Source organism: Triturus cristatus, chromosome 3_1 (assembly GCF_964204655.1).
Source record: "Triturus cristatus chromosome 3_1, aTriCri1.1, whole genome shotgun sequence".
NCBI classification, from domain to species: Eukaryota; Metazoa; Chordata; class Amphibia; order Caudata; family Salamandridae; genus Triturus; species Triturus cristatus.
The window spans coordinates 202,541,087-202,564,089 of record NC_140583.1 but is presented as its reverse complement, the minus strand read 5'-3'; the positions used below and the strand labels follow the sequence as shown (position 1 = coordinate 202,564,089).

At 44.1% G+C, this 23,003-nt stretch overlaps 1 protein-coding gene across 1 annotated transcript in view; it reads left to right on the top strand.

Annotated features, from left to right (window-relative positions):
• The window catches only part of KIF3A (kinesin family member 3A), a 329,541-nt gene that overhangs the window by 50,656 nt on the left and 255,882 nt on the right, over positions 1-23,003 (top strand). Inside the window, exon 3 of the mRNA XM_085643646.1 lies at positions 22,710-22,854. Within this exon, the coding sequence (XP_085499772.1) occupies positions 22,710-22,854 (145 nt within the window). The remainder of the gene's footprint in view (positions 1-22,709; positions 22,855-23,003) is intronic.

The window sequence follows — 23,003 nt, the reverse complement described above, 5'->3', positions numbered from 1 at the left end:
AATCCTCTTCTATTTCATTAAAAGATTCTGACATGCAGACTGAAACATGCACTTTCAATACCGGCAGCAGACTTCCCTGGTGAGCAGTAGCTTTACTACAGTGATCTAATGAGCAACTAGAGTGCTAACATTCAGAATTTATGGTAAATGTGTGACACATCTGAATGCCTTCTTGATGGAACCAAAGTAAAAATCTGAAAGTATTTCCTACTGAGGAGACTGCAGTAAATGAGGAAATTAGGAAACGTCATAACAAATAAATCTCCCAAGATGGCCACCAGAGACAGAAGAGCCCAAATGTAGCCCAAATATCACCCAGATGTAGCCCAAGTATAGCCCAATGTCAGAATGTCCCAGACTGTTCTTAAGAACAACTAGAGCGCTTACTGTCTTACTTATGACAAAAGTATGGCACACCTGAAGCCATCTTGATTGGAATAAACTGGTAACACTTAAAACATTTAATTTAAAAAGAAACACAATGAGGGGGTTCATTTTGCCATAGAAATTATGATTAGTGCTGAAGAAAGAAAAATTAGGGCACATTTTGAGTGACTTCTCAAATCCTCTTCTATTTCATTAAAAAATTCTGATATGCAGACTGAAACATGCACTTTTAATACCAGCAGCAGACTTCCGTGATGAGCAGTATCTTTACTACAGTGATCTAATGAGCAACTAGAGTGCTAACATTCAGAATTTATTGCAAATGTGTGACATATCTGAATACCTTCTTGATGGAATCAAAGTAAAAAACTGAAAGCATGTCCTACTGAGGAGACTGCAGTATGTTATGTTATGTTAGGTTAGTTTTGAAGAGCGCACAGCTACCCACTAAGAGTTTTCCAGCGCTAAATGAGGCAATTAGGAAACTTCATAACAAATAAATCTCCCAAGATGGCCACCAGAGACAAAAGAGCCCAAATGCAGCACAAATATCACCCAGATGTAGCCCACATGTAGCCCAATGACAGAAGTGTGCACAACACTTATTTTCTGTGTATTTGCAGTTTTATATAGTGCAGACTGGTCAGGTATTTGAGTGCTTTACATGAGCATTGGTTACATCACACAAGATCAAATTCATTTTGGTTGTAGACATGGGGAGATTAAGTGATTTGACCAGAAACTCCAACCGTGTTCCCAGTTGCAAAGTCTGCAGCTCTGGAAGTAACACCACATCCTCTCCCTTAAGTGCAACATTTAATCAAGTGGTCAACTGGATAAAAAAACATAAAGATTACAAATAATTTAAAAGTTCTTTGTCGCCATTTGAAAACTCAGAAAATATGTCCTCATTTTAGTTTTTTAGAGCACTAACCATAATTTTGATGCAAATAAGATCCTCTCATATATGTAATTTCTAAAGGAAATGCTCTAGGTATTACAGTTTTAATTACATCAAGATGACGTCAGGCGTTCCACACTTTTGTAATAAATATAGAATGTTAGCAATCTAGTTGTTCATTGGCATACTGTTGAGAGGCAGAGGCCAGGGGCACGGACTCTGAAAATTGAAGGCAGGTAGGAGAGTGCAGAGGCAACAATTTGACCACACTGGGCAGGCAGAAAGGGCAGTGGCAGCACACCAGACTATGGAGGGCAGTGGAAAGGGGGGCAGGGGCAACAAACCAACAATACAGGACTGGCAAGAGAGGCCGTGACAACATAATACACCATTTTGGGCAGAAGGAAGAGGCTGTGGTAGTACAACCATACATGCCAACAGACCCGTTTCAGCCAGGAAACGTCCAATGTTTTTAAGCTCAAATGGACTTTATTTGATCTGTCTCCTGTCTACAATCTCCTCTTTTTCAATGCAACTTAAAGGGGAAAATCAATACCCCAGTTTTTGTTCAAAATCTCCCTCTTACCAAGTTCAAAATGTTCGCAAGTATGGTACATTGGATCATGGTAGGCAGGAGGAATTGGGGTAGGGAAATGGACTCGGATAACAGAGGACAGGAGGGACATGGAGAGGTGCACCAAACTGGACCCTACAGGGCAGGCATCAGGGTTTGCAGCAGCACAATACACCACACAGGGCATGCGGGACGGGAGTGCAGCACAACAATCCATAGAAAGCAATAGGGAGGGGACAGGACCATGCACATGGACAACAGAGAACAGAGGGGAAAGAGGCAATGGTAGCTAGCTGACCATAATGGACAGACAGGAGAGAAAGCTGCAGGGACGGATCAAGGGCATTACAATGGAACAGACAAGCCAGGAGGGAGGGAATAGGGGTCTGCACATTGAAACAGAGGGCTGGGGGCAAGGGGGAAGGGCAGGAGCAGCAAGATGACCATGGAGGTCAGGCAGGATGGGCACTAGAAACAAGAAACACCATGGAGAGCAACTGTGAGACTATGATGGCATACACACAGACCATGGAGGGAAGGTGGGAGTGGGTCAGGGGCAGCTAGCTGACCACACAGGGAAGGTGGGAGGGGCCATGGCAGCACAGAAGACCATGCATGGCAAGCGGGAGGGTTAGTGGCAGCACAATGGCTATAATGGGCAAGAAGGAAGGTGCAGGGGCATGCACAAAGGACCATGGAGGATAGAAGGGAGGGTCAGGACCTGGGCACAGACAAGAGAGTTCAGGGGAAGGGGACTCACAACCGGCCTGTGCGGGGCAGGCAGGAGAAGCAGTTGCAGCACAACAGACCAGGGAGGGCAGAAGGGTGTGGCAGTAAAATGGACCATGGAGGACAGGAGGAAGGGGAGAGGGGCATGGCATGTGGACAGGCAGGGTGGACGTGGCAGGTGGAGGTGGCAGGGACAGGTTACAGTCATCTGACAATGCTAGGCAGGTGGGAGGGGAGTGGCAGCTCAACAGAACACTCAGAGTAGATAGGAGTGGCAGGTCCATGGAACATAGTGGGCAAAAAGGACGGAGCAGGGGCATGCACAAAGACATCGGAGGGCAGGAGGAAGGAGAATAGGGGCAGCAAGCTAAGCACAGAGGCTAAGCAGGAGGTCAATGATGGGCCATAGAATTGGGCAATGGAGGGCAGGAGGAGTGGACTGGTACATCATGCTAAATGGAGGGCAGTAGCAGCACATCAGACCATGCATGGCAGGAGGGAGGAGGCTAGTTCATGGATTCAGACAACAGAGGATAGGGAGGAGGTGGATGGGGCAGCAAGCTAACTGTTCAGAGAAGGTGGGTATTAGGAACTTTATTGTTTTTAAAATGTGTGTCTGTGCGAACTACTTAAAATATGAACAAGTATGCAGCATAATCTCACTTTTATTCAGGAAGAAGAGGACGTTTGTGACTGTGACTCTGGGCTTACTTGGCAGAAACACCCCCTGACCCTCCAAACCCCATCGCAAAATGTAATGCCCGTGAAAATGGTAGGTGGACGCAGTGTTATATAGAACATAGTTCTGAGAGCACGATTGAAAATGAAAACTAGATATAGTATATGGTATAAACTATGCACCAAAAAGTGTGATATAAGATGAACCGGGCGTGAAATATAATATGCAATACACTGTGCGCAATGACAGATTCATTGGAGAGCATGAGCGTAATATGCACAGGGCAGTGTTGTGTAACCTAACTAGTCTCTAAAGTTGTAATATAAAATATGTGCTGGGGAGTGTAACGTTGCATATGCACTGTGACAAAGATATGGAACCCAGATTGTAATATGTATGGCATAGCGCTGTGCGTTATAACATAGGCATCGAGGAAGGCACGTTAGATGGGGCAATATAACCCGTGCGAAGGCAAGTGTGGCATGACATATTCACGGGGTGGTGTTACAGTGCACATGAGCTAGAGAGTGTCATAGCATATGCACTAGCTGGTGGAATACAACGCAGAGGTGTGTGGCACTCGGCGGGCACTGGTGGGTATAACACAGCATTGGAGTCTGCCAGGAGCACACTGTGACTCTCAAGTGAGGTTCGTCTCCTTTCCAGAGAGTAAAATAAAATGTATTACACATCCGGCGGTGGATGTGTGTTTTATTAACTGTGAGGGGGGTTTCTTGCATAGTTTGGTCGAATTTTTGTTGAATCCCCTTTAAATGGCTTGGTGTGCGTGTGTATTAAATGTGCCTGTCAATAGCTACCCATGTTTGTATAAATAAACAACAAGGGTGTCTACTTGGAGAGTACCCACCGGCGGGGGCGCCGGGATTAGGCACGGTAGGGCATCAGACACGTCAGAGCTTCACTAGCGGTGTAAATACATTCCACGTGGATTCATTGTATGCATAGTCGCCTTTTAATGAATATCACGCAAATCTTCATGGTGATAGGTACATACGGTTTGTCCAGCATGTCCTAGGTGTTTCTATAAATATATTTAAAAAAAACAAAGGCTGGCCCCGGGGGATGAGGTCCCCGGGGCCATAAGTGGCCTGAGGAGGGGGGCAACGCAGCCCCCCTCCTAAAGATTTTTTTTTAAAAAAGGCCATGACCCGGGGGTTGGGGTCCCCGGGGCCGATTAAGGCCTTGGGAGGGGGGCCACGCGGCCCCCTTCCAAATTTATTTTTTTAAACAAAAAAAATGAGGGTGCAGGCCCTGGGGGATGGGGTCCCCAGGACAAATAAATTAAAAAAGAAGGGGAGCCACACAGCCCTTCTTCTTAACCCCTTCGGTGCTCATGACGGAACGGTTCCGTCATGAGCGTCGGTTGAGCTGTGCTCATGACGGAACCGTTCCGTCATGAGCCCGCCCGCGCAAGAAACGGTCAGCACCGCGGCGGAATTTGCGCCGCATGGAAGGGGTTAAAAAAAAAATACAAATAAATAAAAGACCGGCATCGCGCTGGAGGCCACGCCCCCTCCTTACAGCACTCTGCAAACGCGCCCCCTGGCCAGTTGTAAGTTGGGGAATTAATTCCCCTTCAATACTGAGGGTCCCTGAGGGACAACTAGCCCAACAGGTGTCTCCAGTATGCGTCAGGGAGCTGCGTTGCAGACAGGTGTTCTGAGGCCACGCCCCTTTTTACACCGCTCTGCAACGCAGCTCTGTGGCGCTTACTGGAGGTACCTAGTGGGCTAGCTTGACCCTAGGGACCCTCAGGATTCAAGGGGACTTAATCTCCCAACTTAAAACGGCCACAGGGCGTGTTTACACAGTGGGGAAAGGAGAGGATGGGGCCTGAGTGACGTGTGCAAACACGCCCTGTGGCGCGTTTTAAGAGGTAGTTTTATTCCCCTGCCCTATTATATACTAGGGGCTTAAAGAGTAGGTCATGCTTATCACAGGGGGACCCCAACGCATAGTGTTCCCTAGTGTATGTAGGTGTTTTCACTGTATTCTGAGTGTCTTTTAAAATAGCACTGGCTCTAGGACTGGTTAGTCAGACTCAGTTGCCACCAGTATCCGTCTGAAAAAGTTGAGGGTACAGGATGATTTTGCAAGGCTTCTTTATGCTCTTCTGTTTGTTTTTTCTGCACGTTATCCTTCTTCCTGCAATTTTCTTCGTCTTTGAGGACTTCTATTGCTTCTTTCTGCATTTCTTTTTTTTCTTTCTGTGCGTTTTTTCTTCTTTCTTCACATGTCCTATCTCTGTAGGCATAGTTAGAAATTAGCATTTAAAAAACCTTTGAAATTCACTGAAAAAAACCATAGGTTTCAGGCACGTTATAGTTAGGAATGAGCATTTTAAAAACCGTTGAAATTCACTGAAGAAACCATAGGTTTCAGGGGTGTTATAGTTAGCTGGACTTTTCACTCGTACAAAACCATTGAAATTCCCCCGTTATAGTTAGTTCAGCTAACTATAACTCGTGCGCCCGCAATGCACCGCTAATGATGTCACATATTACATCACTCATGACATGGTCAGTGACATCACTGATGACATCACTGATGACATCTCAAATGACATCACTGATGACATCATCCTTGTGATAGAGTGGCAGACCTCCTCTCCCCCTAATATAACCTTTGATACACACATTCAAAAATAGAAACAAAAATTTTAAAAACAATGGACATACCAATACCAGTTACAACAACCTATTCAGTAATTCTAAGATCCACATACACGTCCACTCATTCACCAACAGTCCTATACAGTCACTCATACATGTACTCACTCATCATATGCACTCATACACCTATACATCCTGTTACACAACACCACTCATCCATAGTTACTCACACACATAGTCACTCATGCTAATAAAGAATCAAACATCCATTTACTTTCATACACAGTTATACATACACCACTACACTTACTTCTACAGAAACTTACACATACTTAAGTCTTTTAAACAATCATTTATAGAAACACATACTTATTCATACAGGAACTCTTCCAATCTCTCACTCTCACATATACTCACTTATATACACCAATAGTCACATATACTAGTTTAAAACATATGGAGTTACGCATTAAGACACTATTGAGACAGTCATTCACTCACTAACACACCCATGCACACACTTATCCACCCATACAGTCCTGCACACATGCTGTCTTGAACACATATAAACAGTGAGTCACTCATTCATGCACCTATGCACTACGCAATACCCCCCACCGAACCATACAGACAATCAGACACTCATACTGATACTCAAAAAACAAGTAATAACCCAGCTAGACACTCATGTAGCTACTCACCAACCCATGCAGCCACTTATACACAAAGTGAGAGACTGATACAGATATTTACATATTTAAACATTACTCACTATGCCATGTATTCACTAAGATACACTTAATCAGTCAGTTATACAATCAATTTTTCAAAAACAAATCATCCATTTAGACACTTATATACCCATTTATTCTTCCATCGACCTTGAGATATACATATATAAAACATATGTAATTTTCAGAAAAACACACATTCACTGGAGGATGTCATCAGTTATGTCATTTGAGATGTCATCAGTGATGTCACTGACCATGTCATGAGTGATGTAATATGTGACGTCATCAGTAGTGCATTGCGGGCGCGCGAGTTATAGTTAGCTGAACTAACTATAACGGGGGAATTTCAATGGTTTTGTACGAGTCCAGCTAACTAGAACACCCATGAAACCTATGGTTTCTTCAGTGAATTTCTAAGGTTTTTTAAATTCCTAACTATAACATGGCTGAAACCTATGGTTTTTTCAGTGAATATATATATATATATATATATATATATATATATATATATATATATATATATATATATATATATATCACATATATATACATATACTGTTCCTGCAATCATTGAGTCCCCTTTGGTGGACCATCTTTTAGATATGTTGAGTCAATTCCAACGCAATGCCTACAGAATTGTAGCAGGTGACTGTAACACTCAACTTAGGGGCAAAAGGGTAATGGAAGGTCGATTGGCCTCCCAAAATGAAATAGTGACCAGACCAAGGGAGCCTTGGGTTGGTGGAAAAAAAAACCCACTACTGGCACTGCATTTGAAGCTGCTGGTCATGGCGCATGGCATGAGAATCATAAATGGTATACAAGATCGTATTTTCCACCTCGCCCAACTTTTAAGAGGGGGTCGATTACCAATATTATAGACTACATCTTTTTGGATCGTGCCTTTAGGCCGTGCCTAGTTGACATGGAGGTAGTCCCAAGAACAGACTGCAGCCACCAGGCCGTGAGCGCCAAATTTTTAACCATCATGTTCCTGAATCGAAATCTGGAACTTGCCACAAACATAGCGCCAATTGAGACATCTAATAATGATAGAAATGTTAAATGGTCAGCAATTGTGAACAATACCGTGCCCCAAACCTATGAGTTATTTGTAGAAAAGTTATCATTGATTGAAACTAATGCATTGACTGAGATTAACTTTGTCACCCTTAAGTGCCAACTAATGGTTCAACTAATGCATTTCTTTGTGAAAGAAGGTAGTAGGGGAAATCTCTACAAAACAGTGCCCAGCTGGTTCTCTAAGGAGTGCAGTTTGCAAAAATGCCCTGGTGGATATGTATAAAAAAAGTTATCTGGCACAACCTAGTTTCTCTAGAAAAAATTATAAGATCACTTTGAGCAAGGCAAAAAGAAGGTGGGAAGCTGAACAGTGGTTTCAACTTACAGAAACACTTTAGAATAGAGACACAAAGGCTTTCGGGAAACTAGTATCTGTAGGCTCACATACATTTGATAACCACCTTGAAGCAGTGGTATTGAAACGGTGGTATTACCAGAAAAGTGGGTAGCCAACTTTAATGGCCTCTACAGTGAGTGGGGATCAAGCTACGGATTAAAACATGGAACAGGTAAAGGTCACTATAATTGAGCCCCCAGTTTCAAACTGTACCAAGAGAGTGACTGGGAAGGATGCATACAAGACAATTAGCGATACCATGGATGAAACAGCTGAAGCCTTCAAACAAATAAAATAATAAAATGCACCCGGGATGGATGGCATCCCTGGAGATCGCTACCCATCTCATCCTGAAGTATGGACACCCTATTTTAACACTCTTAGTAATGCCATTTTGAGGGGAGAGGCAACCTCCCCCCGCACCCCACTTGGCAGGGAGCGATTATCATTCCTATATATAGAAAAAGGGCAGTAGGGATGCACCAGCTAACTACAAACCCATAAGTCTCATAGACATCAGCCAGAAAATATTTTGTAAGCCGGTTCTGGACAGACTACAAAACTGGATACAGGACAATCATAGCCTTAAAGACACGCAGGCTAGCTTCCGGAGCAGGGCCCGCACCCTTGATCAAGTCCTCTGCTTCAATGCGGTTGGAACTATGTCACCTTTAAACAGGATCATCTTTACATACCATTCATAGACCTGAGAGCGGATTTTGACCTTGTTACAAGGGCTGGTCTGTGGAGGGTTCTGAAAGCTTGCTAAATTCCAAGTGATCTCCTTTTGGATTCTGAGAGTCCTTCATGCTGACACCTTTGCGAAAGTAAGGTGGAATGCAGGAGGTGATCTCATGGATAGGATTCCCAACAAACGGGGCGTGATACAGAGATGCGTCCCTGCGCCTACATTGCTTAGCCTCTACATCCATAGGGCGGTGGAGGGGCTGAACAAGTGCAGGCATGACACGCTTAAGTCTGCTGGAAATTCTGTCCCACTCCTCATGTTCGCTGATGATTCCCTCCTTCTATCTAGACCCCCTATGGGTCTACGAGCTGAACTAGACTCATTTACAGCCTTTTGTTTGCACAAAGGGTTAGAACAAAATCCATCTAAGTCCAAATATATGGTAATTAACCTGCATCACTCTTTTAGAAGTAGGATGACCATTGAAGGTGCCCAGATAGAACAGGTCAAAAACTTTGACTGTCTAGGAGTAAAATGGATTGATAACTTGACCGGGGAGCCCCCTATTGGGCAAAAGTAAAATCTTTCTCAATCCGAAAGCAATGGCAATGGCAGTAGGGAGAAAACTAAAATTCACGTCTGGCAGTTCTGAGTCCCCTGCTCTTAAGGTATATAGGGTTATGGCATTGTCAGCAGCTACTTATGGGGCCGAGTTATGGAGATATGTCGATGCAGCTACTCTAACAATAGCAGAAAATACATTTATAATGGCCCTACTTAATTTACCAATAAGCACCCTCCTCATATGGACATTCGATCTTGCACTCAACAGTATCCATTTGGTAATTGCGTTAACACCATTACTGTACTGGGGGAGGCTCTGGTCCACCGAGGAGATGGTTTCCTACAGGGTATCCCTGGTGGAATTAATTGCATGTGATAAGAAAGTTTGCAGGCCATGGTTGGGGCATATTCAGAATTTATGCGGGATGGTGAAAATGGTTGAGCTATGGGATTCTTCTACTAAAATACTGCAACTAACGAGAAATTGAAAAGCAGCTTCTGGGAGAATGTGCTCGGGCAGATCTGGAATTAACACACACAAGGTAGCTCAGCACGCTAGTATTTGCTACGTAAATGCACACCCAGCTTTGAATCTTCTATGAATAGAATTTTCCCATCTTAAGTGAAATGCTTGTATGTGTAATTCAGATGTGGTGTCCCAAGATTTCTAACATAAAAGTGGGATAGAATTGTGCTTACAAATGTTGCCCCCACTTTCCACAACACATAAAAACTAAGACACATTTCTTTTTCTTTTTTTTCTTTTTTGCCCTCAGTACACCCCACCATGGAAAAAATGGCTCTTAGTTGGGAGACAGTATTGGGAAGTGTTTAGGATCCTAAAGAGTGACAAGAAAGAGCAAATTGTGTTTGGCATTTCCGGATATTTGCACGGGCATGGAACATAAGAGCAAAAGCGATACCCACAACCAATCCCTAACTATATCGTTAAGATCACAATTTAATCTGGACCGTTGTAAATTAACCAAGCCTGTGCAACTCAGGAGGGTTACGAAGTAGTTCCTTAGCTCTGTAAACAACTTTGTGTACTCTGAACTGATTGATAGTGATTGAGATTGTATTGTTGTCACTTGTTCTTGTGTATATCAGTCGTAACCCAAACAGTTCTCTTGTTAACCCCTAAGCTGCTAGGCCTTATCCCCCCCTGTGCTAAGCCTTTTTTTGGCTAGTTGGGGTAGTTCGCGCTTAGGCCCCTATAACTTTTTGACCACATAAGGTATCCACGCCAAATTTGCGTCCTTTTCTTCCAACATCCTGGGGATTCTAAAGGTACCCAGGGTTTGTGGATTCCCCTGGAGGCGACCGAGAAATTAGCCAAAATACAGCTAAAAAGATTTTTCGGGGGGAAAAATGGGGAAATGCTGCAAATGAAAGCGTCTGGGTTTTCCCTGCAAATGGTATCAAAAAAGGGTTTGTGGGGCTGAAATCACAAGTGTCTCAGCTTTTAGGGAATTACAGACTTTTGTTAGAAAACGAAAAACTTTTCCACAGTTTTGGCATTTTTCTGGGTCATAGCCTATTTTTGCTATTTTTTGTGCATTCTGCCTCCTTCCAGTTAATGGTAGTAATGGGTATGAAAGCAATAAAGGATCCTGGAAAGCTATACATTTTAGTAAATTAGACAACATTCTGATTTCAGCAAGGGGTCATTTGTGTAGATCCTTCAAGGTTTCTTTATAGAAACTAACAGTTAAATATAGGAAACATTGAAAATTAGTTGAAAAAAACAGCGTTTTGTTTCAACGTTTTCACCTGTAACTTCTTCTAATTACAACAGCTCTTTGAAAGCAATATATCGTTACTTCCGCGGGACCTTACTGGTTGTGGGGATATATAGGACTTTTAGGTTCACCAAGAACTCGACGAACTCCGAGCCAAAAACTGAGCAGCGACTTGCAATGGTTTTTTATTATATACCGGGTATATAGCAATTATTCCGGGAAAATGTATACATGGAAAAATCAGTATGAAAGACACCTATGTATTTCTGAAATGGGAACAAAATATAGAGTTTAGAAACAGTAGATATTTGCACATTTCCAAAATTGGGAGTACCCATACTAGCATGAGAATTATAGGTCATTTTTTTAAATTACTTCTTTTTTACACATTGTCTTTCATTTGGAAGGCAGAAAGTTAATAGGTAATAACAGTTGCTTTATAAATCTGAATTACCCTAAGTCTCCCGATAAAAATTGTGTGGGTAGGCATAGTGCCCACGACAGGAAACTGCTCAAAACGCAACGTGAACACACCACATTTTCACAATGAAAAATTACCCTTTTTAGGTCTCCCCTAGCGACGCAGCGAAGCCGCTCGCTAGCGAGATCTATTGTTGCCGACTTGACTTTGGAAGGGGGGACAGGAGATGTGCACTTTCTCAGACCGGCGATGTGCACGCTCACGGCGTGTGTATCCGCTTGCTCAAAGACAGCACATGGGCAGGCGCATGGCGTGACTTTCAGCTTGCGCCTGGAGTTTGCCCCCGGACAGCAGATGAGCACGCGCAGGCGTCTCTAAACTTTCAGGCGCTCCCACCCACCGCGCGCTCGCCTGGATGCCCCATCGGCCTGAATTGGATGCGCACAGCGTCTCTTAACTTTCAAGCGCTCCCACCGCGCGCTCGGTTGGACAGCTCCATCGGCCTGAGTTGGCGCCCTGTGCACGGCTGAGGAGAAGCGCTGTTTCTCACTCAGGAGGGACTCCGTTCGCGCCCTGTCTCTGCCGGCATCCTCCCAATGCGCTCGAGGCTGAAGGCGGGAGGCTTCTGTGGCTGCAGTCCCTGTGTACTTACGAGGCGAAGGAACAAGGTGGACAAAAAGAGGTAGGGTTTGTTTCAAATAAAGCATAATTATAACATCACTGTAAACGATTGGCCCGATGATGACAGCGCAAGAAATCGAATAAGTGCTGTTGCTCATTAGTTGACTCGATTCCAAACGTGTACGGCATGTCTTTACTGAGATGTGCACGCGTACAGATACGCAATGTGCTCATCTCCTGTCCTCCTTCTGTCATTGCAAGCCTCACGCAGTTTCACTTTGGTAATGTGCACGCACGCCCAGTTCGGGATGTCCTCAAGCTTCGGTGAGCGACGTGCTTTCGCTTGTTTGTCTTGCATCAGCGAATCTGGTGCGAGAGCGCTTGTAAAGCAACACCTATGTTTTAGTGTGATCCAATACCCCAAGGGAGCCCACACTAAGTGGCACTGCTCCAGCCCTAAACTGGCCTATCCACATTGCAAAGGGCCGGCTTGGCCTGACTAACAGTGCCCCGTTTCTTTACCCACTTTTCAGAGGGAGCGGCTTCACGTGCGATTAACCAGCCTCCAGTTCGTTCCACCTATCCGAGGCATCCTATTTCACTGACCTTGGCCCAGCCCTACCCCTCTTTTAAAGTGAGATAAAAAACGTGAGTCTCTCATAGGGGCGTGACCGCTGCAATAAAGGGCGTGGCTTAAAACACAAGCTAAAAATGTGTGCTTAGCATAGTCTGCCGCCCGACTGGTATTTTGCTGCTTCTATCCATTCATCTAGATATATTACACAACAAATAACATTACACCTACAACAAGCCTGGACTATTGGCTTAACGCTGCTTATCACCCATTGCTTTTCTGTTCGTCACTTTCCCCTGTTGCTGCTTCACGTTTTTTTTATTATTCCGTTACAAGCGCACAGCTTTATTTTTTTATTAACTATGCTTTTCACCTGTTTTTTTAAATTCCTATACAAGCGCTGCTTATGTCATGCCGCCTTCCTGAACAGCAATGGTAATCTCCCTTGTTTTTAAACGGCCACTTGCAGACACACTCTTCATGTACAACAGGATTCGTGGGGTTATTTTGTTTTGTGGCTGGAAAAGGTAGCATTTAGTTTTTTTTTTTTAAAGTGGTGTTTAAATAATTATTCGCTTGGAAAACGGATTTAGACTTCATTGTCATTGCAATTTTTGACATGCTTCAAAAACCATTCGTATGATCCGATTGAGTGTGTACTCAGAAGTACCCCATGGCACAATTGGGCACTGACTTAAGTGATTCCCGATCATCGTGCACTAAGTAGTCCCCCTCCCCCAAGTCAAAGCAGGCGCCTACTTCTGTGCTTAGAGTGAAGGTATGGCTGGCGGACAACTCTAAAAAAACACGTGAACAGGGGTGATGGAAAATTTACGTCTTGTCTTACCAGGTTAATCATGCAAAATCTCATATTTTACAAACACTCTCCCTTCCATCATGCTTTTGCTCGCAAACACACTCTACACACAGGCGAGCGCTTCCTCCTACTGCCACATACCCTCCTGCGTATCTCACCAGGTCGCTCCTCTCCAATCCCCAGCTGTCCATGCACCCCCTCCAGTGTCAACCAGCCCTGCGCCATCTGCCGACCCCCACCATATTCTTCCAGGACTACAGACTTTGTTTCCTACCACCGCCAGGACAAAGGCATCGCGGCAGAACCTTTCAGCCCCTGCCGCCCCTCCATACGTTACTCCCTCCCCGCATTCCTCACCGTTACGCCATACATCGTGCGATGCCTTGCAGCGTGTCCCCAGAGCTCAGACTCTGCAGACTCGGAGCCTCAGGGCGGATAGATGTGCATGCTCACGGCGTCTCGTGCGCCCCCACCGTGCTTTCAGTTTCGTTCCTGCCCTCCAGCAACTTCCAGACATCAATTAAAATGTCAAGAGAAGCCCCGTCATTAATCAGAGGTTTCTGTAGTGGAAGGTTTGACTCATCCTGAGGCAGCGCAGAGGGTTAAACTGCCTGCTGCTAAAGTGTCCCACTGGTTTTTCTTTCCTTTGGCGTGCAGTTTACCTATTTTGTTTAAAAATGTTTCTCCACATTTGCAAAAAGTACTGAGGGTAGTCTTATGGGTAAGCTCCTCTTCTCACAGAAAATCAGAGAGCCCAGGGCGCATTGAACACACAAGAGCACTGGAAAAAACAAGGACGTTACACATGGCACCGTCGACTCTTCTCACTTTCAAAGAACCAAATACATCTCATATTTATTTATTCCCACTGAGCCAGCGTAAAGCAGTTCTTTATTGCACACCTTCACCTCTGGTGGGTGGGCTGTGCTTTTAGGAATCTGCAAGGCTTCTGAAGGTCGTGAAGCATTGGTGCAAGAAAAAATGAAAGTAGTTCAGGCAATATGAAGTGATGTAATACAGAGTAAAACGGCATTGTTCTAGGGCTGAAAGTAACGGACTCTGTCCGTCTTCAAGTGCCACCGTCACTGCTTTGTCATTAGCTAACCAAGTCTACCAAGGGAAACCCAGATGTCTGCCTTGCGATTGTTTACAGCATACCAAGTATCCATATTGACTACAGCCCCAACCCCTGTCTTGCCTTACACTATAAACACAGAGGATGCAAGCATCAAGGACTGCCAGAAGTGCACCTAACACATTTTTACATGCAGGGTAAATTCCAGGTCAACCTGCGGAATCACAACCAACAAGCATTTGCAATGCAATAGTTCTCGCATTTGCGAGAGTTTGAGCTATTGGCATAGTAAATGACAACGCCTTTTATTTATGTGTTTTGAAAACTTGCAAACGCTGTGTAAATACGCACTTTGTACTTATAGAAGGAAGGCTGGCAATAAAAGAGGTGCAGTTACTGCCAGCCTTGCTTCTCGTAAGCAAGGACCAAAAGCACCGCGTGCACGTTTCCAAAACACATAATCAAAAGCATTGTCATTTACAATGCCAATAGCTCAAACACTCGCAAATGCGAGACCTATTGCATTGCAAATGCTTGTTTTACATAGAGCCTAGCTGTAGTTTTTGAACCCTAGCTCTGCCGGCACCTAGGGAAACCTAGGAAACTTATACATTTTTGAAAAATAGACACCCAGGGGAATCCAGGATGGGGTGACTTGACTGCCTCTCGCCAGGTTCTGTTACCCAGAATCCCTTGCAAACCTAAAATTTGTCAAAAAAACACATTTTCCTCACATTTCTGTGGTGGAAAGTTCTGGAATCTGCGTGGATCCACAAATTTCCACCCACCCTGCGTTCCCCAAAGTCTTCCGAGAAAACTGGTACCTCACTTGTGTGGGTAGGCCTAGTGCCCGCCACAGGAAACGGCGCATAACGCAACGTGGACACACCACAATTTCACAGCGAAAAATGACCCTTTTTTGGCAAAGTGCCAAGCTGTAGTTTTTTAACCCTAGCTCTGTCGGCACCTAGGGAAACTTACCAAACCCATACATTTCAGAAAATTAGACACCCGGGAGATTTCAGGGAGGTATGGCTTGTGTGGATCCCCGAACGTTTCCTTACCCAGAATCCCCTGCAAACCTCAAATTTAGCTGAAAAAATCACTTTTTCCACACATTTTTTTGTGGGAAAGTTGTGGCATCACCGCGCTGACACTAATTTCCTACCACACAGCGTTCCTCCGGGTCTCCCGATAAAAATGGTGCCCCACTCATGTGGGAGGCCCAAGTACACGCGACAGGCAAGAGCCCAAAACGTATTGAGGCAACATCAAAATTGCCTATCTCAAAACAGCCTGGTTTCGCAAGGGGGGGTCACCTGGGCTTTTGGCCCCGTGCTCGGCAGCCATCTAGAGAAACCTACCAAACCCTCACATTTCTGAAACCTAGACACCCGAAGGATTCTAGGGAGGTATGGCTTCCATGGATCCCCCAACATTTCCTTACCCAAAACATTTTGTGATGGGCAATTTTGATGTCGCCTCAATACGTTTTGGGCCCTTGCCTGTCACGGGTACTTGGGCCTCCCACACGAGTGAGGCACCATTTTTATCGGGAGACCTGGGGGAACGCTGGGTGGTAGGAAATTTGTGTCAGCCCGGTGATGCCACACCTTTCCCACACAAAAATGTGTGAAAAAAGAGATTTTTTTTTTCCAGCTAAAATTATTGAGGTTTGCAGGGGATTCTGGGTAAGGAAACGTTGGGAGATCCATGCAAGCTATACCTCCCTGGAATCCCCCGAATGTCTAGTTTTCAGAAATGTGTGGGTATGGTAGGTTTCCCTAGATGGCCACCGAGCACAGGGCCAAAAAGCCCAGGTGACCCCTCTTGCAAAACCAGGTTGTTTGGTGAGAGGCAATTTTGATGTCAACTCAATACGTTTTGGGCCCTTGCCTGTCGCGGGTTCTTGGGCCTCTCACACGAGTGAGGCACCATTTGTATCGGGAGATCTGGGGGAACACTGGGTGGGAGAAAATGTGTGGATCCACACAGATTCCCCTACTTTTCCACTCATAAATTTGAGAAAAAAGTGGGTTTTTTTCAGCGAAATTTGAGGTTTGCAGGAGATCCTGGGTTGGACAATGTTGGGGGACCCACGCAAACCATACCTCGCTGGACACCACCGGGTGTCTAGTTTCCAGAAATGTGTGGGTTTGGTAGGTTTCCCTATATGGCCACCGAGCCCAGGGCCAAAAACTCATGGGACCCCCCCTTGCAAAACCAGGATGATTTGTTATAGGTAATTTTGATGTCGCATCAATAGGTTTTGGGCCCTTCCCTGTCACTGGTACTTGGCCCACCCATACAAGTGAGGTACCATTTCTATTGGGATACTTGGAGAAATGCTGGGGGGTTGGAAATTTGTTGTTACTTTCTGCAGCGTGAAAATTTGAGCACAATAATGCAAGGAAAATGTCAGTCACATTTTGAGGTATGCAGGACATTGTGGGTAAGATAACTTGTTGGGAGCCACAAGAGAGACATCACCATGTACACCCAAGGATGTTTAGTTTACGACAAAATCTACAGTTGGTGGGTTATTCTTAGATAAATTTTACACCTTGGCAGAGAGAGAAAAAAGCGTTGATTACTGCACAGCCATCTATTCCTCAAGCACACACACATACTGGTTGGATTTGGCACGAGGGCGAGTGATGGTTCAGTATATAACATTTTACTAACAAGAGATTTCACAAAAATGAAATGCACTGTCAATAATTGAAAGGACAAAAAACTGAACCAGTGACTCGCAGCTCGTGAGCTGTAAAGCCACGTCAAGCCACCAACGGCTTTACAGGCCATTCACACACCTTTCACACATGATACACACGAGACCATTCACACCACCAGGCACAAAACCAACACATTACAACATCACAAAAAGGGACAAGGTACACCCTGCTTAACAAAAACAGAAAATAATCTTTTTTCTACACAACCACCTATTCTACAAGCACACATACATACTGGTTGGATTTGGCACGAGGGTGAGTGATGGTTCAGTATATATAATTGTATTAACCAGAGATTTCACAAAAATGAAATGCACTGTTAATAATTGAAAGGACGAGAAACTGAACCATTGACTCACAGCTGGTGAGCTGTAAAGCCACAACAAGGCACAAACCTCTTTACAGGCCATTCATACACCTTTCATACGTGTGATACATACAAAACCATTCACACCGCCAGCCGCGGGCCCAGCACATTACAACACTCACACCAGCAGACAGCGCCATTCAAGGGCCCATCACTTTCACATGCCCACATTCCTGACACAGCAACCACACCATCTCACGGATTGCGTGGAGTGGCGTTTGGCTAGCAGTGTGTGTAGTGACCAGCAGCTAGTCACTACTCACACACCGCCAGCCGTTCACCAGTCCACGTACTCACCAGTCCACGTACACCGCCAGCCGTTCACCAGTCCACGCACACCGCCAGCCGTTCACCAGTCCACGCACACTGCCAGCCAAGCGCCAGTCCACGCACACCGCCAGCCAAGCGCCAGTCCACGCACACCGCCAGCCAAGCGCCAGTCCACGCACACCACCACATTTTAGATTTTTTTATACAAATAAGAATACATAAACAAATTGCAAATAGATACAAATCTACTAACACAAAATCAGAAACTAAATACACTACACAAATGCCAACCTTGAAACTGAACAAAAAATATTAAATAATAGAGGCCAGGCAGTTCACTTTACCACTCATGGATGCTCCCAAATATTATTTTGCGTGTGATACATTATAAAACATGCAGGCACACACAGCCCAGGGTTAGAAGGACACTCTGGGCAGCACATACGAGGCTCCTTCCGCATACCTCTTCGCCAATAGACTCTACATCTCCTACTGGGAAAGTCTTTTGAGGGTGTGGGAGGAATGTGATCAGGAAAGTGGCGATCTTTCAATCTAGCAACATCCTCCACCACTCCAACTCTAGGAACACTTGCCTGTTCCACTAAAACAAGGCTGCCTATTACAGACTCCTGAAACTTAGCAAAAGTCATCTTTGACTCAGGACAAGAATCCTTGAAAACAACAAAAGCATTAAAGGTTGCCAAGTGGAAAAGATGGATAGCCAACTTCTTATACCAAATGTAAGCCTTACAAAGAGCAGCGTAAGGTTCCAACCTCTGATCTACTCTATCAACAACACCCATGTGCCTATTATAGTCTAAAATGCACGCAGGTTTGCGGGCTTCAGCAACCTGACCCCAAACAGTCACAGGTGAAGTGCTTTTATCCTGGATGGTAGTCAGCATGTAGACATCTCTCCTGTCTGAAAACTTCACAGCTATAAGTTCCTCGCAATGCAACGCACTGTCCCCGCACAAGCTTTTGACAAACTAGTTCTTTAGGGAAACCTTTACGGTTAGAGCGGGTTGTGCCACAAGCAACAGTGTCCACTTTGGCCAATTGCCTGAACAACTGCACACCAGTGTAGAAGTTATCTACATATAAATGGTGACCTTTGTTAAAAAGTCCTCTACCAAGTTCCCACACAATTTTCTCAGTCACTCCAAAAGTGGGCGGACATCCAGGGGGGTTAATCCTGGATGCCTTACCGGTGTACACCCTGAAATTAGACACATCCAGTCTTACTGTCACACAGCATATACAGCTTAATTTCATAGCGTGACCTCTTACTAGGAATGTATTGCCTAAAAACCAAGTGGCCCTTGAACACGACCAAAGACTCATGCACTGCTATTTCTTTCCCTGGAGTATAGATCTCAAAAAATCGATCACCAAAGTGATCATTGACAGGCCGAATCTTAAAAAGACACGCAGGGTCATCTCGTGGCAACGCTAAACCTTTATCGACAAAATGCAGCATCCAAAGCAGAAGCAAATACCTATCATGACTCATGACTGCCAGAAATATAGCCGTTGCCATCAAGAGACTAGTAGACCAATATGAAGACATTGATGGGGTAACTGCGATGCTAGTGCTGCTAGATTTATCCGCAGCATTTGATACGGTGTCGCACCAGATCCTCCTAGAAAGACTTGCGTCTCTGGGAGTGATGGGAACTACCTTAAGCTGGTTCCGCTCCTTTTTGGAGGGACGGTCCCAAAAAGTGTTTCTTCGCCCGCATGTGTCCTCTTCCAGCTCCTTAGTATGTGGAGTTCCGCAGCGCTCAGCCTTGAGCCCTTCTCTCTTCAATGTTTACCTGGCCCCTCTAGCCCCAATAATTGAACAACTGGGGGTAAAAGTAATCTCGTACGCTGATGATACTCAGCTTGTGTTCTCTTTTAGGGAGTACTCAGAGGCGGCATTCTCCAACTTCAAGCAGTGTCTGCTGAAAGTGGCGACTTGGATGACTGATAACTGCATAAAGTTAAACGCAGAAAAAACGGAGGTACTTTTTTTTAATCAATCATCTCCCCCCAGGTAAGAACTTTGGTGGCCCTCAGAACTGAATCCACCACCCCTTCATGCAACCTCGGCTAGGAATTGGGATTTAAGTTTGATTCTAACCTATCAGGCAAATCTCAGATTTGCCAGGTTTCTTCCACATGTTTCTGGAAGTTGAAAGCCTTGAGAAGATTGTTGAAGATTGTTGAATCTACTGCCGATGGACTGCAGAAAGTCAGTCGTCCATGCATTAGTCATTTTACAGCTGGACTATGCAAACAGTCTATATCTAGGTATGCCAGACCATCTAATTAGAAAACTGCAGACTATGGAAATTGCGGCTGTCACTTGAACAAAGCTATTCTTGGTTGATGAGCCCTAACTAGAGAAACTGGTCCTGGGTTGCTTGTGTTCCGTTTCGGGGAGGACCTGGCCTGGCCTTATGGGCTGCACTGCTCTCATTGGAGCAGGGTCAAGACTGAATTGCATATGGCTGGGTCCAAACTGAGGTAGCATGGTGTGCAAAATAACAATGGACTGGGATGTGTCCCGAGTAATTACCAGAGGCTGAGATTAATAAAAGCATTCCATCCACCACTTTTTTATATATACTTTAGTGTAATAGTGACCACATCAGACCTGATTACATTAGTGGCCACCCTATACAAGATTACCAGCAGTAATCACATTAGTGCATTAGGCATAGTTTCAAGCAGTAATGATAAAAAAGCTGTTTCAATGTGTAATGCCTTTATATGGGTGATACATATCAGCCATAGCTGTAATGCCTCTGACACAAAGATATTAGTAATGAGTCCCCCCCAATTCCCCACGACTTATCAGTCAAACATCAGCTTTAAATGTAATTAGGGAATTTAACGGTTTTTGTCCAAACATCAGCTTATGAGTTCAGAAAAATACACGCTTTTCAATCTTGGTGCACATACATTAATTCAGTCAAGCAAAAGCTCCTAATTTATTAGGGTGTGCTACACACAAAAGAGAGAGCTAACAGTAGCTTGCGAGCTACTCGTTTGAGAAGCCTTCTCTAGTAGCTGGTGGTTCCCAAGAGTTCTACCACGGAGTATAGATCAATATCTTCTTCTAGCCTTGCTACTGACGAGGGACCGAACAAACTCCTCTCTGGAAATAGTGCCACTGGCCGCTACTCAGATTGGGCTTTCTGGTGAGGGTTTTGCGGAATTAAACCTCTGAAGGCAAGTTGACAACTTTTCTTGGAGATGCAAAGTTTGTGGACTTCGCCCGTAGTTCATGTGACACAAATAAAGAATTTCCCTGATAATTTGTGTGCTAACAGGGGGTGTTTCTTTCTTTTTTGTGTTCCTTTAGAGCAAACATTTAACATTTTTTCCACCTATTTTAAGCATCTCAAATTTTTGGAACATCATGAATGTTGCAGAATTACAATAATCACATAGTTTGCGGAAGTGAAGTTGAACACTTTTTGCAGATTTGCAGTTCTTGTCCAGGCGTGTCAAACAAAATACATTTTCTAACTTGAAATTATTGCATACGGCCACTCAAATTCAATGAGAAGTGAGAGATCCAGATTTCACAAAGTTTCCTTTGCTAACACTTGACTGTATTGATTAGAACAAGCTGAGGAAAACAAATTATATGTACAGCGAACACGTGTTTTCTGGCATCATCTTCTCCATTCAACCCGCAGACATCGGCAACATAGGTCTACAATACTTCTTTCTTGGATCCACGGTTGATCCCATTATTTTGTTTGCATCAAACATTGTCCCTGAAATTTTCCACTTTAGCCTTGAGGAAGTCTGATGGGGCGAAATATGTCTTGACCGTATAGATAATTTGTTTTCTTTAGCTTGTTCTAAACAATGCAATCCTGTTTTGTCAAGGAAACTTTGAGAACTTTGCTTCTCTCGCTCATAATTGAATTTAAGTGCTCTAGTGCAATATTTTTGTTTTTAATGTTGGCCAAAGCCATCTGGCAGAAAGCTTAACTGACACCCTGAGGTAGTGGGATGTTTTGTCATGACTGCAGCACCTTTTCTCTCTCTAATGCGTATGTAGGATTCAGATATACCATTTCTGTTGTGCTAAATGTGCAGCAATTTCACTTCACACAGCTACCAATATTTTGTATAAATACGTACTCGGTCTAACCTTTTCAAACAAAGTTGCTTACATAACTAAATTATTACCACTTCAAACATTAGTCCATTTTGAGTACTTGTCTGATCAAAGCTAAAACATTTCAAGCTTTAGGGAACTAGATCGGTGTTCGTTATGCACAGGATATCCTATAACACTTAAAACATGATTGCATGCACATTACCTGATTCTTGGTAAAATAGATGTTTACTGTGGTTTGTAGGCTCCTTTTTTGTTAAATGTTGATAAGAGTTCAGAAGTGGCATTTGTTATATGGTGCTTTGCGTAAAATGTCATGGTTTGAGTTGATATTTCTTTGAATATCCAAATTAAAAGCCAAAAAATAGTTGTAGGAACCATCGTTGCTAATTTCTTAATAGTGTGGAAATTTATAGCCAGAGAAAGTAGCCCTTATTAATATCAGTCTTTTTCCCCCATCACCCTCAGTTTTACTCCCTGCTTACCTACCTTTCAAATCTCCATCATTATGCCGTGGTGAATCAAAACTATTGGGCTGTACACGTTGTTAAGCAGAGCCTCTTTTTCAGATGATAGATTTTTTAGAACTATGGTTTAAAAACTGTATTACAGTGCACTAACCCTTATTTTTGTTTTTTTTGTTTCAACATAACAGGCACAATTTTTGCTTATGGACAAACCGGAACAGGAAAAACGTTCACAATGGAAGGTGTTCGTGCAGTCCCAGAACTTCGGGGGATAATTCCAAATTCCTTTGCTCATGTATTTGGGCATATTGCAAAGGCGGAGGGGGACACAAGGTAAACCCATTAAATAAAGCTTTTTGTGAGAGCCTGGTATTCTCTAAGAGACCTCTTTTATGTTGCTAGAGTGAACATTTCTCTTGTGACCTTAACCTTTTTCTGTGATGGTAAAAACTAATTGTGAAAGACGACAGATGAACAGTACA